General features: G+C 39.1%; 1 protein-coding gene across 3 annotated transcripts in view; it reads left to right on the top strand.

Moving 5' to 3' along the window:
• The window catches only part of adcy2a (adenylate cyclase 2a), a 68344-nt gene that overhangs the window by 38419 nt on the left and 14074 nt on the right, over positions 1–15851 (top strand). For all 3 annotated transcript variants that reach the window (XM_059338343.1, XM_059338342.1, XM_059338344.1), the window contains 13 exons: positions 1948–2097; positions 5773–5921; positions 8218–8329; positions 8824–8951; positions 9703–9861; positions 10950–11082; positions 11174–11350; positions 11455–11498; positions 11691–11771; positions 12023–12092; positions 12285–12382; positions 12551–12635; positions 15600–15737. In XM_059338343.1, coding sequence (XP_059194326.1) covers positions 1948–2097; positions 5773–5921; positions 8218–8329; positions 8824–8951; positions 9703–9861; positions 10950–11082; positions 11174–11350; positions 11455–11498; positions 11691–11771; positions 12023–12092; positions 12285–12382; positions 12551–12635; positions 15600–15737 — 1524 coding nt within the window. The remainder of the gene's footprint in view (positions 1–1947; positions 2098–5772; positions 5922–8217; positions 8330–8823; positions 8952–9702; positions 9862–10949; positions 11083–11173; positions 11351–11454; positions 11499–11690; positions 11772–12022; positions 12093–12284; positions 12383–12550; positions 12636–15599; positions 15738–15851) is intronic.

Here is a 15851-nt window from a genome sequence, read left to right as displayed (position 1 = left end):
CAGTAGAGGATGGTTGTGTTAGCCTCCAGTTATACTCCTTAATACACTGACTATTGATAAGTTCCTCATAAATCTCACTTCAAAAAGCAAAACCATCCTTTTAAGCTCAAACATCGCTGAGGAGGTTCCAAATGTGGGCTATCACATTCGCTATGTGGCTTGTTGATAAGTCGTATTTATGGCTATCAGCAAAAGGAAACTACAAATCTACTTTCAATGAAACTTGATAAAAGTGGATCACAGAGATGACAGGGATATCTAAATGGTAAATTGACTGCACTTGTACAGCACTTTTCTAGCGACCACTTAACCCTTTATCAGGCAAAGAACTATATTTGGTAACTTCAGGTAATATTTAGAGAAAAAAGTTGCAAATTTACTAGATTAAAGTCGCAAATCTACAAAAAAAAAGTCGCAGATTTAAGAGATTTAAAGTGGCAAATCTGCACGGAAAAAGTTGCAGATTTACGAGAAAAAAGTGGGGGAAAAAACAAATTTTTCTCCCAGATTCACCACTTTAACCCTTAATAGGGCACTCATTGAAATACTTGAAAATTCCAAATTTCAACCCTAGAGAATATTGGAGGATATTACATACAGCCAGAATGTGTAAAAAAAAAAACATAAGAAAATAATATTTTGAGAAAAAAGTTTACAAGATTAAAGTGGCAAATCTACGAGAAAAAAATGCATAGATTTATGAGATTTAAAGTGGTGAATCTGGGAGAAAAAAGTACCTTTTTCCCACTTTTTTCTCATAAATCTGCAATTTTTTTCGTGCAGATTTGCCACTTTAAATCTCTTAAATCTCGAAATATTACCTGAAGTTACCAAATATAGTTCTTTGCCTGATAAAGGGTTAAAGCACTTTAACACTACAGACAACGCCCATTAACACACACACACATTTGGAGGTTACACTACATGGTGCCACCTGACACTATAAGGAATTCATTCATACAAGATGTAGTACAGTGGCTCAGGAAATGTTGCTTATTCTTTAGTAAAACCACAAAAAATAAGTATGACGCATGACTATGATTAACAGCGGTTTCGTCACTTAAGCCCTGCCATGGTTAAATAGAGCCTCTAGTGGGGTGCTATTTTTATCTTAATAACACTAATTAAGAAACAGACAGGCTGCCTTGTGTACGATGAACCTGAACTCGAGGGAAAGTCTATTCATGTCGACGAGAGATGCAGACACATCATTAGCCACTAGGTTTATTTATGGTTTAGTTTTAATTTCTAATTTTTTGTAAATCATCCTTCACAGCAGGGTAGAAAGGGGAATTAATCAACCCTCAGTAAAGCTGATGCAGGGAATGCATGCTGTTAATTTCAGGCAATAAACAACTGAGCAGGGGTAGTAAAGAGGTCACACACATCTAATTCCCCTATCTTACCATTGTAATGTATTCTCTCTGTGAGGTGCTGAAGAAACTGTTTCCCTTGAATAACTGATTCACAAGAAAATGGAAAAGCTGTTTATGAATGCCTAACATTGCTCATTTCAAGTACAGTGTGTGGTGCTAGATGTTGACATCACTGCAGGATCTCAGTTGCCAGAACGTAGTGTCCTTAAGGAAAAGCTTTTGTCCAATTTCTGACTTTGGAGGTTTTTCTTAAGCCTTGTTTCTGTGTCAAATAAAAGTATTGCCCCCTTTGTTTTTAACATTGTTTTTTTATTGTGGGAACTTGAGAACAACTCTTTAATGACCCAGCTATTTATTTAACATGTGTAATCGTCTTTGAACCGTGACCACTAAAGATAAAATGGCCTTTTCTGATACTGCCTGTTTGATTCATCTACAATAGACAACACGCTAACAGATAGTAATGTTGAATGTTTTCTGTTTTGCTGCTGTATTTCTGCTATTTAAAATAAATGCCAGATTACTAATCACCCATTAATATGCTTTGCCTGTCCTCTGTTCCTCTGTGCAGATCTTGGCCAATATTATCATTTTCATGTGTGGCAACATGGCGGGGGCGTACCACAAGCATTTGATGGAGTTGGCACTAAAACAGACTTATCAGGACACCTGCAACTGCATCAAGTCCCCAATTAAACTGGAGTTTGAGAAGAGGCAACAGGTAACATGGTCGATAAGTCTTAATCACCAGTGAGTCAGTGAAAGTCAGGCAGTGTGAGTGATTGAGTACATGTGGTAGTCCTGCTGGTGTTGATTACAATAATGATGCAAATGATGGGGAATACAAATGTATACAAATGAGGAATAGATTATGCCAAATGAATGAGGAGACTGGCAGTAATGATAATGATGATTATGATTATGATGACTTCAGTGTCTGTGTAAGTGAACAAATGAGGGAATAGATAAATTAAAACATTTTGGAACACCCAGGACTTGCAGATTGATATTTAATCCTGAACAAAATAACTGATGTTGAAGCAAAAAGGGTGTTAAAGTTTTTATTTTTAAAGTAAAATGTTTTTTTTTTGTTGTTATTAAATGTGGATGTGTTTCTCTTCCACCCACATCTCATCTTGTATATCATCTCTTCATAAGCTGCCTCTGTACTGTAGTTGAGTGAATCAATATCCGGATGAAGATCCAATCCACTAATAGAGCTTTCTGCCCCACATGATGACTCACGATCCTGACCCACGATCAGTTAAATATTTTCTTAATTTTCTGTCCACCACCTTTGAACCTTGGAACAGGATCATAACAAATGAATCAGGGTTCCTAGATGCTCCCCACATCTCTACATAGCCGGTTCTCTTTAAATCTCACCCTATGTGGCTTTGCAGGGGTCCAAGAAACCTTAATCAGAATTTTGAAGTCACAATCTCATGAGACAGTTTTTGGGGGTTTTGCATTGCTAATTGACTGATTGAGGTCCACCTCCTAGTCTACCCAGCAAAGCAGAGTGAAGCTTCCCTGCCCTTAATGAAAGTGGCTAGTATTTCAATAAGGGTACTGGGTCTTGACAGAGTCACTTAAGGGTTTGGAATGACCTGATTAAGTAAATGTCTAATTTGGAAGTACCTCCAGAATTGAGGTAATTTTGAGGTATATCATATTGTTCCTTGAACATAACATGAAAGATTTAAATATGGACCCGTTAAACATATCCCTGAGGACTAATGGGTCAGAATACCTTTTCCGACCTATATTTCCGACCAACCATTTATTATGTGTCCCCCCTCAATGTTAAAATTAAATCTGTGCCCTTGCCTGCACTGTGTAGTGTAATAGTGTTAAACATTCACTTTGCAGCCATTTATCCTTTATTTTCTTGCTGTGCTTGCATAATTTTACTGAAAATGTGTGAGTCATGGCATCCTTTTAGGCTCATCTTGTAGCTGTCGGGTTGATTCCTGTGGTTTAGGAAGGGAAGGAGTCCATAGAGGATTTGTGTCAGGTGCTGTACAGAATGTGGTAATTGTTAATGACCTCAGTTAGTGTGATGATTATGTTGAGTCCCTGGAGCCTACTGCATGTGCTAAATTCCCTGAAGTCGAAGCTCTTTAGCATCCTGTGACTGCTGGCTGAAATATTTGCAGTTGATTATTAATATATAAGAACATCTGCAGCTAATTTTCACCTACAGCAAATGAGTCCCTTTAAAATGAGTCTATGGACTAGCACCTCTTGGTACTTTTTGTGTTTTGCCTAGCAACATTTGGATTACAAAGATTGGTTATTAATACAGCTTTACAGAATTAAATGTGATTGATCCACTGCAATGCTTTCAGAATTACATTGTTTAACGTGAAGCGGGACATATATCTGTTACATTGATCACATCCAATAGTTTTAGTGACCTCATTGTTACATTACTTTTTTTTCTCCTACTGTACACCATTGAGAAACACAAAGTAACATATTCAGTCGTTATTGTCCCACTGAATCTGTCTTTCTCCATCCTCTCGTCATTGTTAAACTCTGAAAAACTGCAACTGCCGATGCCAAAAATGCTGTTTTCTATTCATGATATGCAGGCAACCAGCCACATTCTATGTATATCTATGCCTTTTGTGCTTTTCTCCACATGCTGTGTGTGAAGTTGGAACAGGTTAGTTCAGTTATTGCAGGTGAACGCAGGTGCTGCTGCTGCTTACAATCAGCATGGCTTCCTGTGAGAAAATAGCAAGGTGTTGATTAAATCTTACTGCTGTTTGAGCGTGGGATGTCGCTTTCTTATTGCCATAGCTGCTGCAGTAGATGTAGATGTTGTGTTCAGTCATATGAGGGTGAAACCAGCTGTTGTTGTGAATGCCCATGCTTTGGGACGAGCTGGTTAACCCCATGGTGAATCTAGCTTGTGTGGTTGCAACTGTCATAAGTGAAGCTGAAAATGCTTTGGGGGAAGTGTTTCACAGTAGCCCTGGAGAGCCTCTGCTGCCTGCGACAGATGGTTGTAACTGTGCAGAGCTGCATTTCTCTCGGGTGCTCATAATATATGCTGTTTGCTGCATGCTTTTATCCAGAGTACCCTGCAGTACAGTGAGTGCATTCATTTTTGGTGCAAGCGGTCCAAGGGGCACTATGTGAATTCATCATAAACCAAAACCTGCAGCGTTCGTTAGCATCCACCATGGACCTCTCCTTCATGTACAACCCTCTGAGCCTCAGCAACGGTGCAGGGAGATGATCAATGGTCCATAAAACTTGTTGAGTTGGAGGTGACATTGGCTTAATAAAGCATTTCCTCCTATCTTAAACTTCCCACGCTGAGAAAAGTTTTATTTGCCGACTACTGTTGGAGTACTACCTACATCAGCCTCAGACAGAAGCAGAGCGAAATGGTCAAGCAACAATTAAATAAATTAAAAAAAATGGTGAAGTGAATAACGCCTGTCTCGTGGTGGCTGTCATTAAAACCATGTGGATTGTGAAATATGAATATCTTTTTTACAGTCATTAATTTTGAGTTACAGAAAGTCAACCTGACACAATTTAGTGCCCATTTAAATTACATGGAGGCTGGTGACATAGTGGTGACAACTTTTTGTGTCCTTCTGCCATCAAAGGTTGATGCTTCAGAAATAAATTAGGACTGAATCTAATTATCACTTTTCTGAAAATGTTAGGCTTTTTCACCGACAATTCAAGATCCCTGGTGATTATACTTTGATTGCAAAAATATCTAAACTTTTGATCATAACAGTTTGTTTTTTTTTGGTCTAATTTTGGGTCTCCATGTCACCGAGTGATCTTTGGTGCGATGAAGCAATAAATCACTCTGAGTAAATACTCTGAGGGTTAAACAAAATGTAACTGTTGGGTGTCTTTTTTCCTTTGGAATCACCAAGATGAACATGGAATTTTCCCCCTGTCAGCATCCAATTAAATGTATTCTGTAGCAAAGGGATCAGTGGCTTCCAGAGTGATTTGTACAATGCTGAGGTATACCTCACCAAACTCGGGGGACTTGTTAGCTTTAGGATTTGAAATTGTTGTGTTTATTTCCTCTGTTGTAATATTGCTGTCAAGGCAGGTTCTGTTCCTGTATTACTCTCGGTAAATTTAAGAATCAAAAAATAAATCCATTTTGGACTTTAATAACATTCGGTTGATCATTTTTTATGATATATTTCAAAGCAATTTAGGAAAGCTTCTATAAATTGATTAAGCATGACAGCTATATATAATACATCTCCTTTTGCATCAATATAGTTTATCTTTGTTTATTCTAGATGATGATTGTTTTATAAATGGTTTTATAAATGTTTATTTTTTCATCATTTTCCTGACCATCCATCTACTCCTACTTCTCTCTTTGTGTTTCTACCATTAGGAACGTCTCCTGTTGTCTTTGCTGCCAGCTCACATTGCCCGTGTGATGAAAGCTGAGATCATCCAGAGACTGAAGGGCCCAAACTTTGGGCAGATTGAGAACACAAATAATTTTCACAACCTCTACGTCCAGAGGCACACTAATGTCAGGCATGTATTCATTCATTTGGATTAACATTCATGTGACCAAGCTGTTCTGTACCGTGCTGTATTTGCAAGACACAAGCACACTATTTGACAAACACATGCCATGTCTATGTCACTAAGGGTGCTTTCACACCAACAGCAGTTGGTGCGCACTAAACAGTCCATTCGAACCAAAAGCCCTTAGTTCGGTTCGTTTTCGTCGGTGTGAAAGCATCAATCGCACTCGGGTGCGCACTAAATCAAGCGGACCAAGTCCTCCAAAAAGAGGTGGTCTCGGTCCGCTTGATTCCGCACCAAATGCCAACCTCTGGTGCGGTCCCTCTGGTGAGAACGCAAACCTGGACCAACTCAGGTCTAAACTAACTATTCGAAATGCACCAATGCTTAATTTGCGTGCTGCCTGTATATTCTCCTACATTCATTCATGTCATGACCTACCAACACATGGCTAATTTGAATATTCAAATTTGCCATGTGTTGCGCAGCTGCTGGAAGAATGTTGGGGAAACACTGGTATGAAATTAATTTAATCTGTAATATACATGTTTCATTCGATCCAACCCCATACATTTCAAAATGCTTCTCAGAGTACGCATACTGATAACAATATCATCCACATCAGCAGGACAGCATTGGTGAAAATAGCGCGTCCCCTCTGCCTGAAATGACGTGATATGTGCCTTCGCCGGATCCATTATTTCCGATGATTGTTCTCCAGCTGCAGCCGCGACTCATTCTAGAACTGGATATTTTGCAAGAAATGGGTAATGTTGATGATATAAAAAGCAAGGTCCAGCGCACGAAACAGTGTGCGAACGTGTCGCTCCATTGTGAAAGTTGAAATTGGCGTTATTTCCACCGGAAGATGACGAAACATCATTCAGACCAATGTGGTTCGTTTGCATGTGTGAACGCGGACCACACGTAGTCTGTATGCTACAATGTAACAATTTTACTGCCTGGTGCGAACCAAATAATCGAACTAGCGGTGTGCGGACCAAATAATCGAACTAGCGGTGTGAAAGCACCCTTAGGGTGCTTTCACACCGCTAGTTTGATTATTTGGTCCGCACCAGGCAGTTAATTCTTACATTGTATCATACAGACTGCATGTGGTCCGCGTTCACACATGCAAACGAACCACATTGGTCTGAATGACTTTTCGTCATCTTCCGGTGGAAATAAGCGCCAATTTCAACTTTCACAATGGAGCGACACGTTCGCACACTGTTTCTTGCGCTGGTCCTTGCTTTTTATATCGTCAGCATTACCCATTTCTGGCAAAATATCCAGTTCCGGAATGAGTTGCGGCTGCAGCTGGAGAACAATCATCGGATGTATTGGACCTGCCGAAGGCGCATATCGCGTCATTTCAGGCAGCTGAATGAATCCTGCTGATGATGAGACAAGCACATTTCCGTTATAGCCCTAATAACGAAACGAAACGACAAGCAAGAATAGGCTATGGCTCGTTTGGAAGATTTAATTAACCCATTGAGGCCTAAAACGCATGTAAAACCTCTGAGCGATTTTAAAATAAGCCCCTAAAACCTGAAGTTTTTCTGGAAATTCAACAGAAGTGTCAACGCTTCTACTAAATAATAGATTTTTCAACCTCTGTAGCGGATAGAAATGAAATTCAAGTATTTGAGAGCTTATACAAATACTACAAAACGACGTATCCGCTTTCCAGGCTTCAATGGGTTAAATTCTACTTTAAGCTTGGTTTGAGACATGGTGAGATTCTACAGTTATTGAACACAGTGGATGATATTGTTATCAGTATGCTACTCTGAGAAGTATTTTGAAATGTATGGGGTTGTACCGAATGAAACATGTATATTACAGATTAAATTCATTTCATACCAGTGTTTCCCCTACATTCATTCAGCAGCGACGCAAATGTGTGTCAAAAAGCTGTGTCAAAATAAGTAATTTCATTGGTTACATTTCAAATTAGCCATGTGTTGATAGGTCATGACACGATTTGCGCCACTGCTGAAAGAATGTAGGGGAATATCCATGCAGCACGCAAATTAAGCATTGATGCATTTCGAATAGTTCGTTTAGACCTCAGTTGGTCCAGGTTTGCGTTCTCACCAGAGGGACCGCACCAGAGGTTGGCATTTGGTGCGGAATCAAGCAGACCGAGACCACCTCTTTTTGAAAGCACCCTAAGAGTACATATTTTAATACATGGCAGATCACATGTATTCATTATTTGGAAAGCTATGGTTTACTTTCAAACTTGAAAAATCATTGTATTGTAGTATATTGACCTTTTTTTTTTCATCTCTAGTATACTGTATGCTGATATAGTGGGATTCACACGGCTGGCAAGTGACTGCTCACCTGGAGAGCTGGTGCACATGCTGAATGAGCTGTTTGGCAAATTTGATCAAATTGCTAAGGTAAGCATTTATTAATGGACTTTTGGACTTTACACTTCAATCATGTGAAGGGTAAAATCAACTGCTTTACATTGTAGTAAATAAGCATTTGGTGATGTATCTTGCATTTGTATTATTTTTTCTTATTCCTGAAAGAACCTGGTCAAACATAGATGATTTCACCTCACATGTATTTGCAGTGCAGCAATCATAAGTATAACTGTTAAACATACAGTGTCAAGTTTAGATAAAAGCCTCTAAAATAATTTAAGTAAGAGCTTCTCTCCTTTTGCTTATGTTATGTCATACATGGACAAACTGATGATAAAGAATATAGAGACTGCTAATAAATATTAATAAAGCATAACCTACTGTATAAGGCATTTTCACTAAAAAAATGTGGATCTTCCTTTTAAAAGGTTGTATGATTCAATAAATATGCTGTTTGTACTGTCAGTGGGACCTTTATCTGACTCTGATCTCTGTGTGTCTGAGCTGGTGTTTTTTATATGCAGGAAAATGAATGCATGAGGATCAAAATCCTTGGCGACTGTTACTACTGTGTGTCTGGCCTGCCGGAGTCTCTGCCCAACCATGCTAAGAACTGTGTGAAAATGGGGCTGGACATGTGTGAGGCCATCAAGTAAGTGCAAGTTACATAACAGTGCTGCGACAGTTCTATTTTTGGAATTTGACTTGTGTTTTCCTTAACTTTACAATCGATCTTAGTTAATCATATAAACACCCCACAACTCTGCAGAACTGGTGTTGGGTAGATCTTTGGCATTAGCGATGTAAAAATATGTGAAAATATGACCAGGAATAAAAATGTATGTAGATATATGATGAAGAAACATGCGCAGCAGAGGCTCATTGATCATACATACAATGCTCTCACAGTAGAAAATATTTTCCTCATGTTGATTCTTGTGACTGTAAACTCAGCTACGCCTTGCATATTCTAAAGAGTCTCATTACACTCCTAGAAATTTCAGTTACTACTTTTGAATACCTGCATTTCAAAAATTTTTCGGATATGCCATTAAACTCAGAGCTTTTCTAACTACATGTTTTAAAGCATCCCTGCCTATAATGATAAGTACTTGCTAAGCACTAGCTCAGATGTAGAGACTTGTTCCTGATTGCCAATTTAGCGACATCAATATGTGGAGGTAAGTGGGAGGTTTGGTCTCTCCTTAAGGCATCAGACTGAGACAATGGGGAGGGGGCTGTGACAAAATCCATGGAGAGAGAGAAAGACCTTAATTGAGAACATTTTGAAATTAGCACCTTAAAGGCCACAGAGTGAGGCATGGCGTCTCTTTTTTTTAACAAGGTATATGGTATAGGTGATGATTCCACATTATTAACACTTGGCTTTTGGTGCATGACAGGAAAGTGCGAGATGCCACTGGGGTTGACATCAACATGCGTGTCGGCGTGCATTCTGGGAATGTCCTTTGTGGTGTAATTGGACTTCAGAAGTGGCAGTATGATGTTTGGTCACATGATGTCACACTGGCAAATCATATGGAAGCAGGAGGTGTACCAGGGTGAGTGAACTGGAAGTGAAGCAGAAGTACTTCTTTTTACAAACGGTAATATGCATACTAGTATTGTGGGCTATTTATAGAAATTCTTTGTGATATCTTTACTTTATCACACTTTATCTGCATAACTTTTCAAAATGGCATGCAGCAAAACTTTTTTCCTGGTCAGTTTGTTTTTTTCTTTTTACTGCACATCTGACACAGCCACATCCAACTGAAAGTAGCAAAAGCAATGTAAAGTGAAGCTAGACATTTTATATGGCCATACAAATAAGACAAAGCAATTGATGATCCATGATTCGGCCCCCAGCAGTTAAAATCGCTTACCGTCCTCCTAATGCCAACATCGGGTGAAGCTGAGCAAGACGATGAATTTGGGTTCAAGTGAATGTCTTAAAACTAACTTAAAACAGACTTCACCACAGTGTGGTGGCTGCAGCTGGCTTGAACAGCACTGTCAATGTGAACCTGGTCTCACAGGAATCCGTGAAATAGCCACGGATTCGCTTAACTCAAAATCTGTGGAATAGCCACGGAATAACTCAAATTTCCGTGAAACTGACACGGATTTCGCTACAATGCAAGTTAATGACAGTCATATCCCGTGGCTATTCCATGGATATTTTTTCCTATTGGTTTGTTCCAAGTCACGTGACTTTCAAGGTTCTGGTGGTCAGAACAAAAAACATGGCGGACAGTTCTCTCATTTTTAGTGACGCGAAAATGAGCCGCGGAATATGACATGTGTCATTAACTTGCATTGTAGTGAAATCCGTGTCAGTTTCACGGAAATTTGAGTGATTCCGTGGCTATTCCACGGATTTTGAGTTAAGCAAATCCGTGGCTATTTCACGGATTCCTGTGAGACCATGTTGGTCAATGTCCTCTTTACACACTGCGACACTATCAGTTATAAATTTGCTTTTCCCTGCATCAGAAAATGGATGCCATACCCTTACACATATTTTCTACCAAGTTATGTGCACCGGTGCTTGAAGAGCTGAGAATTACGTGCACAGCTCAAATTTTGTGTGCAGTTTTGTGAATATGTATGTGGTATTTTGAGCCCTGATAGCTCTGTTCATTGCTAGGCGAGTCCACATCACCTCAGTGACACTGGAGCACCTGAATGGTTCCTATAAAGTGGAAGATGGGGATGGACAAGAAAGAGATCCTTACCTAAAGGAACATGGAGTGATCACTTATCTGGTTATTAACCCAAAGGTACCGTAGCACATCCATCACATTCACTGAAAATAAGTATTTGACACTGACTATAATGTCATAAGATGACATTGTCTCTATTTTTGTCCAGGTGGAGCGTCGCAGCCCACAGCATCATTACCGTCCCAGACACACTCTAGACGGAGCAAAGATGAGAGCCTCAGTCAGGATGACCCGCTACCTGGAGTCCTGGGGAGCAGCCAAACCCTTTGCCAACCTGCACCACAGAGACAGTATGACTAATGAGAATGGGAAGATCAACACTGCCGTATGTAATTTTTGCTATACATGTCGGCCTACGTTGTGATTTAGGTGCTGGGAAAGTTCATCTGAAGCTTGTAACCCATCTCTCTCCTCTTGTTCTGTGTCTAGGATGTGCCGATGGGGCAGTATCACTTCCAGAGGAGATCAGAAAGGCAAGCTGCTCATTTTACAGCTCCAGCACAATTTTCTTTGGCAGGATTATCCTCATCCCTTAACAGTGCAGAGACAGACGACAAGATGTTTAATAAGACTAGACTTCTGCTAGAGGCTTTGATGTGTGTGACTAATGTTATGTGAACTTAAAAGAAACTCTGTCTCTTTTTTCTTCTTGTTGCCCATTAAAGAACAAAGTCTCAGAAGAAACGGTTTGAGGAGGAACTTAACGAGAGGATGATCAGGACCTTTGATGGGATAAACTCGCAGAAGTAAGGACTCATTGAAATAAACAAACTATGCTGGTCATTTTAATATTATTGTGCAACAAAGTAAAATATATGCCAAAAGTCTTCTAAAACTGTAATAGATGAAACATGGCAAATATGACACATCAAAGCACATTATATGAACTAATGTATTGTTTTAAATACTTGCCTCTTTAAATCCTGGACAACTATTTTTCACTGCCTGTGTTCTCGTTTTTATCTGCTCCATAAGTATGTTTTTTTTATTTTTCCAGACAGTGGCTCAAGTCCGAGGACATCCAAAGAATATCATTATTTTTTCACAACAAATCCTTGGAGAAGGAGGTAAGAGGCAGTACAAGTAGTTGTTTCAAAGACGGTTACAGAACATACCTCTTCATACTAAGATAACACAGAAACCTTGTAAATTACAGGGATCATTGTGTTGTCTGAGTGCACGGTGAAGCTTTTAAGGTAGCTTCGATATCAGTTTTAAAAGCCTTTTGTTGCAACTTGACCTTCTCTTTTTCCTTTCAGTACAGAGCAACAACCTTGCCAGCCTTCAAATACTATGTCACCTGCGCCTGTTTGATATTTTTCTGCATTTTTATTGTGCAGATTCTCGTCCTTCCAAAGTAGGTGTGCTTTATTTCAAAGTAATACACAAGTAAAATTGCAATGTATTTTTGTTATAGACAACAATTAGCAAATGTTTCTGTGCCTTGATCATTCATTTTGAGCTAATGACATTTAGCACAATGACATTTAAATTTCAGTGAATTAAACTTGATGATTTTCTTTAGGACAACTGTCTTGGGGATTTCCTTTGGGATGGCTTTTCTTATCCTTTCTTTGATCCTCTTCATATGTTTTATTGGACACTTTCTGGTGAGTAAATCCATTTACTGCAAACATAATTTGTTTAGTAGTGCCCTTTTTGTGTTCTTTAAGTTTCCTTTTTTTATTAAAACCTGTATTTTACGCTCTCTAATGATACACTTGTGTGCTTAATGTTTGCCCTAATGTCATATAAAAGGCACATGAGTGGTCCAAGTGCCCATCTGTTCATCTTAACAGCCCATTAAGTGCCCTTGTTGTTGGCTTAAGTACACCTCAGGTTAACACAAGTGCCACTCTGGTGTGACATTAGGACAAAACGATTAATCCTGACCCTGTGCCTGAAACGGGTGCTCCTACTCCCCTCCATGTTCCTTAGACACCCCATGCATAACTTCAGGAGATAATCATCCTTTAACTCATCCTAGATATGCATAGATCACTTATTGAAATATCAGACTAAAGTTTTTTTCATCTTTATCTTCATGGTGTAGTTATTTTCTTCATTACACAGCAATCACAACAGCTAGATCTGGTGATTGTGATTCTTGGTTTTACAGAGTACTTTATATATTTGCATTGATTCATTCTAGGTGGTCTTTGATACATTTAAAAGAGGGTTAAGTCCCCCTAAATTAGTTCAGTGCCCTCACACCTTTTGAAATAGAAGAAATAGAGGCCACCACAGTTTCTAACCACTGTAAGATAGTCTAGGGCTCATACCCTCCCCCAACTCCCTTGTGTATTACTCACTGTCTTGAAATAATAAATGAAAGACCAGAAAAAAAGATAATGACTATTAAAACATTAAAGGTGCTATAAAACTCCACAAGCCGCAGGCCTATACAACCCATTGCACCCAGTGTCTGATCTTTAGTTCTTTGCAAGTGAGAAGCTGCTGCTTGGCTCTGAACTTTGCTCCCTGTGGATGTTGCCCAAGGCTCAAAAACAAAACACAACGCTAAATAGCTAATGTTGAAATGCCTCCTGCTGTCTTTTGTCAACTCTGTTTGGCATTGTAGTCTTTGCTTTAATTCATGTCTTGTCATTGCCTGCTACTGTGGAATTTGCTGGCACCCATAGCAGCTTATTCTAGATGTCCTGTATACTAAACCAGAATCAGCCTGTAGTTCACGGATCCTTTGTAAATAGCAACATTAGACTCCAAAATCCATATGCATGTATTTTCTTTGGCACAGTGCTATAGCTGTGTCTTGCAGCTTTAAGAGGACATTCAGTTCCTTTGTCCCAGCCTTTTGTTACAAGAGATCAACCACACAAGGATCTCTTCCCTTCCATTATAGCATTTTAAGATACACCTGCTATCCAAATAAGATATCAGATATTTCAGATCCCATATGTAAAAAGTGAGAATTTCATCTTTTTTCTTCTTCTTTTTTTTTATTATCAGGCTGGGCTAGGTGCTATATACGCATTGACAAAGTGTCAATATCTCAGTCCACCGAGAAATGCCCACTGCATTCAGAAACTTTGCCTTTAAATGAACTGTCAGGACTTCCATAAAATTGTGATAAAGTATGATGCAATAATGGTGCATGCAGATTGCAGATCCTAATATAATTTGGATAACGTTTGGACATCAGGCAGTTTGACCAGCCTGTCAGTCGCAGCAGAACAATAACAGTGTGTCTCAATATATACTGTGACTGGCAACGGAAAAACAAAGTACAAAGTAAGATATTGACCTACATACCGTTTCTTGCAGAAATCTTGACTCTGTTTAGGGGTTACCCCTTTTTTTTTAAAGGTCAAACATGCCTATTTGATGAACTGACTTGCATATTCTGCTGATTCTGTGACTGTATAGCTTAATTTTTCTACTTAAATCAATCCTAACAGACTCTCTTACTTTGTCTTTTAATTCTCATTCACATGTTTTATTCAAGTCATTATTTGAACTGTTAGACTAGAGGGGGAAATTGTGCACAAATGCCTTGTTTACAAAACAAAATGTGCCTCTTTAGCTCTTCATTTCTGGTATTCCCGCTCGTGCATAATACAGTCTGCCATCCTTATTTTATTGTATTATAATGTACGTCTCTGAGCTATTCAAATGTCACATCCACTCAGCCCCAGCAATCCTCAGATAGTGCCTTGAGATGACCAAGCAAGTGATTTAAGGTTTCACTGCCATTGTCTCGCAATGAAACACATTCAGCTGAAAGCAGCGCTGCAAAGAGGAAAAATAATTGACTGCAACATTTGCTAAAGCATGGGAAGATTTTTCATTTTCACATGTTTCAAATTCAGTTAGAAACAGTACTAACATTATTAAAACAATGTTATATAGTGTGACGTCTGTAAAGATTTATTGCTGGATTAAAATGAAGACAATGGTTGCACAGTGTGTGCTGCTGATACATACATACAACTTTTGCCCTCAGTTATAATGACTTGATTAGTGATGCAGGAGGTGGAAGCTAGTTCACAGTCCCTTCAGCTTTGCTTTGGCTCTAATGAAAGTTAGAAAATCATCATTAAAGTGAAACTATATGGTTTGTTGGAAGCTACATATATATACAGGTTACTTGCATCATTTTATAAATGATGAAATCACTTGTACTGGTTATTTTCTTAGTGTGGTTATTGCACATAGTCTGAAAAATATTGCAGCATGCATCATTAATTTGATACGACCTCTATTTTCATAATTGTATGCCTCTTGAACTTGTCCATTGGCACCGCTGAGGTAATTAGGAGTTAATCAGTAATAGGTGCTTCAGTGTGATAACGTGTTATGTATTGTTCATTTTCTTTTACAAAAAGAGTCCTTCCTCAGTAGAAATAATTAATTTGTTATTGGACCTTTGCTCATAGGCACATGTGCGTCATTTACTTATTGTAATTAGTTCACTTGTGCTTGTGTTCCTTGGTGCTTCTTCTTCTGTGTGCCTTTGAATGTGTCAGTGGCCTTTAATATCTCAGCTCCAGAGTCCTCTTGTGCTTTGACTCATTCTTGTTTTTGTGTGCTGTTGTGTGTACGTGTCCCTGTAGCACTGCAGTAAAAGCGCCTCCACTTCTTGGATGTGGCTGCTGAGGTCATCAGTCATTATAGCCAACAAGCCATGGCCCCGCATCACTCTCACCATGACAACGACAGCTCTAATACTCATAATGGCAGTCTTCAACATGGTAAGCTTCAAAATGCAGGTACTGCGGAGGGGGAGGGGTAACACCAATTGGGCATAACTAGACGTGAAGTATCACACCCCTTCAGATGACACCCCACTTATTAGTAACTGCAGT

Source organism: Centropristis striata, chromosome 8, assembly GCF_030273125.1.
Source record: "Centropristis striata isolate RG_2023a ecotype Rhode Island chromosome 8, C.striata_1.0, whole genome shotgun sequence".
Taxonomy (NCBI): Eukaryota; Metazoa; Chordata; class Actinopteri; order Perciformes; family Serranidae; genus Centropristis; species Centropristis striata.
This window is presented reverse-complemented; position numbering and strand designations above follow the sequence as displayed.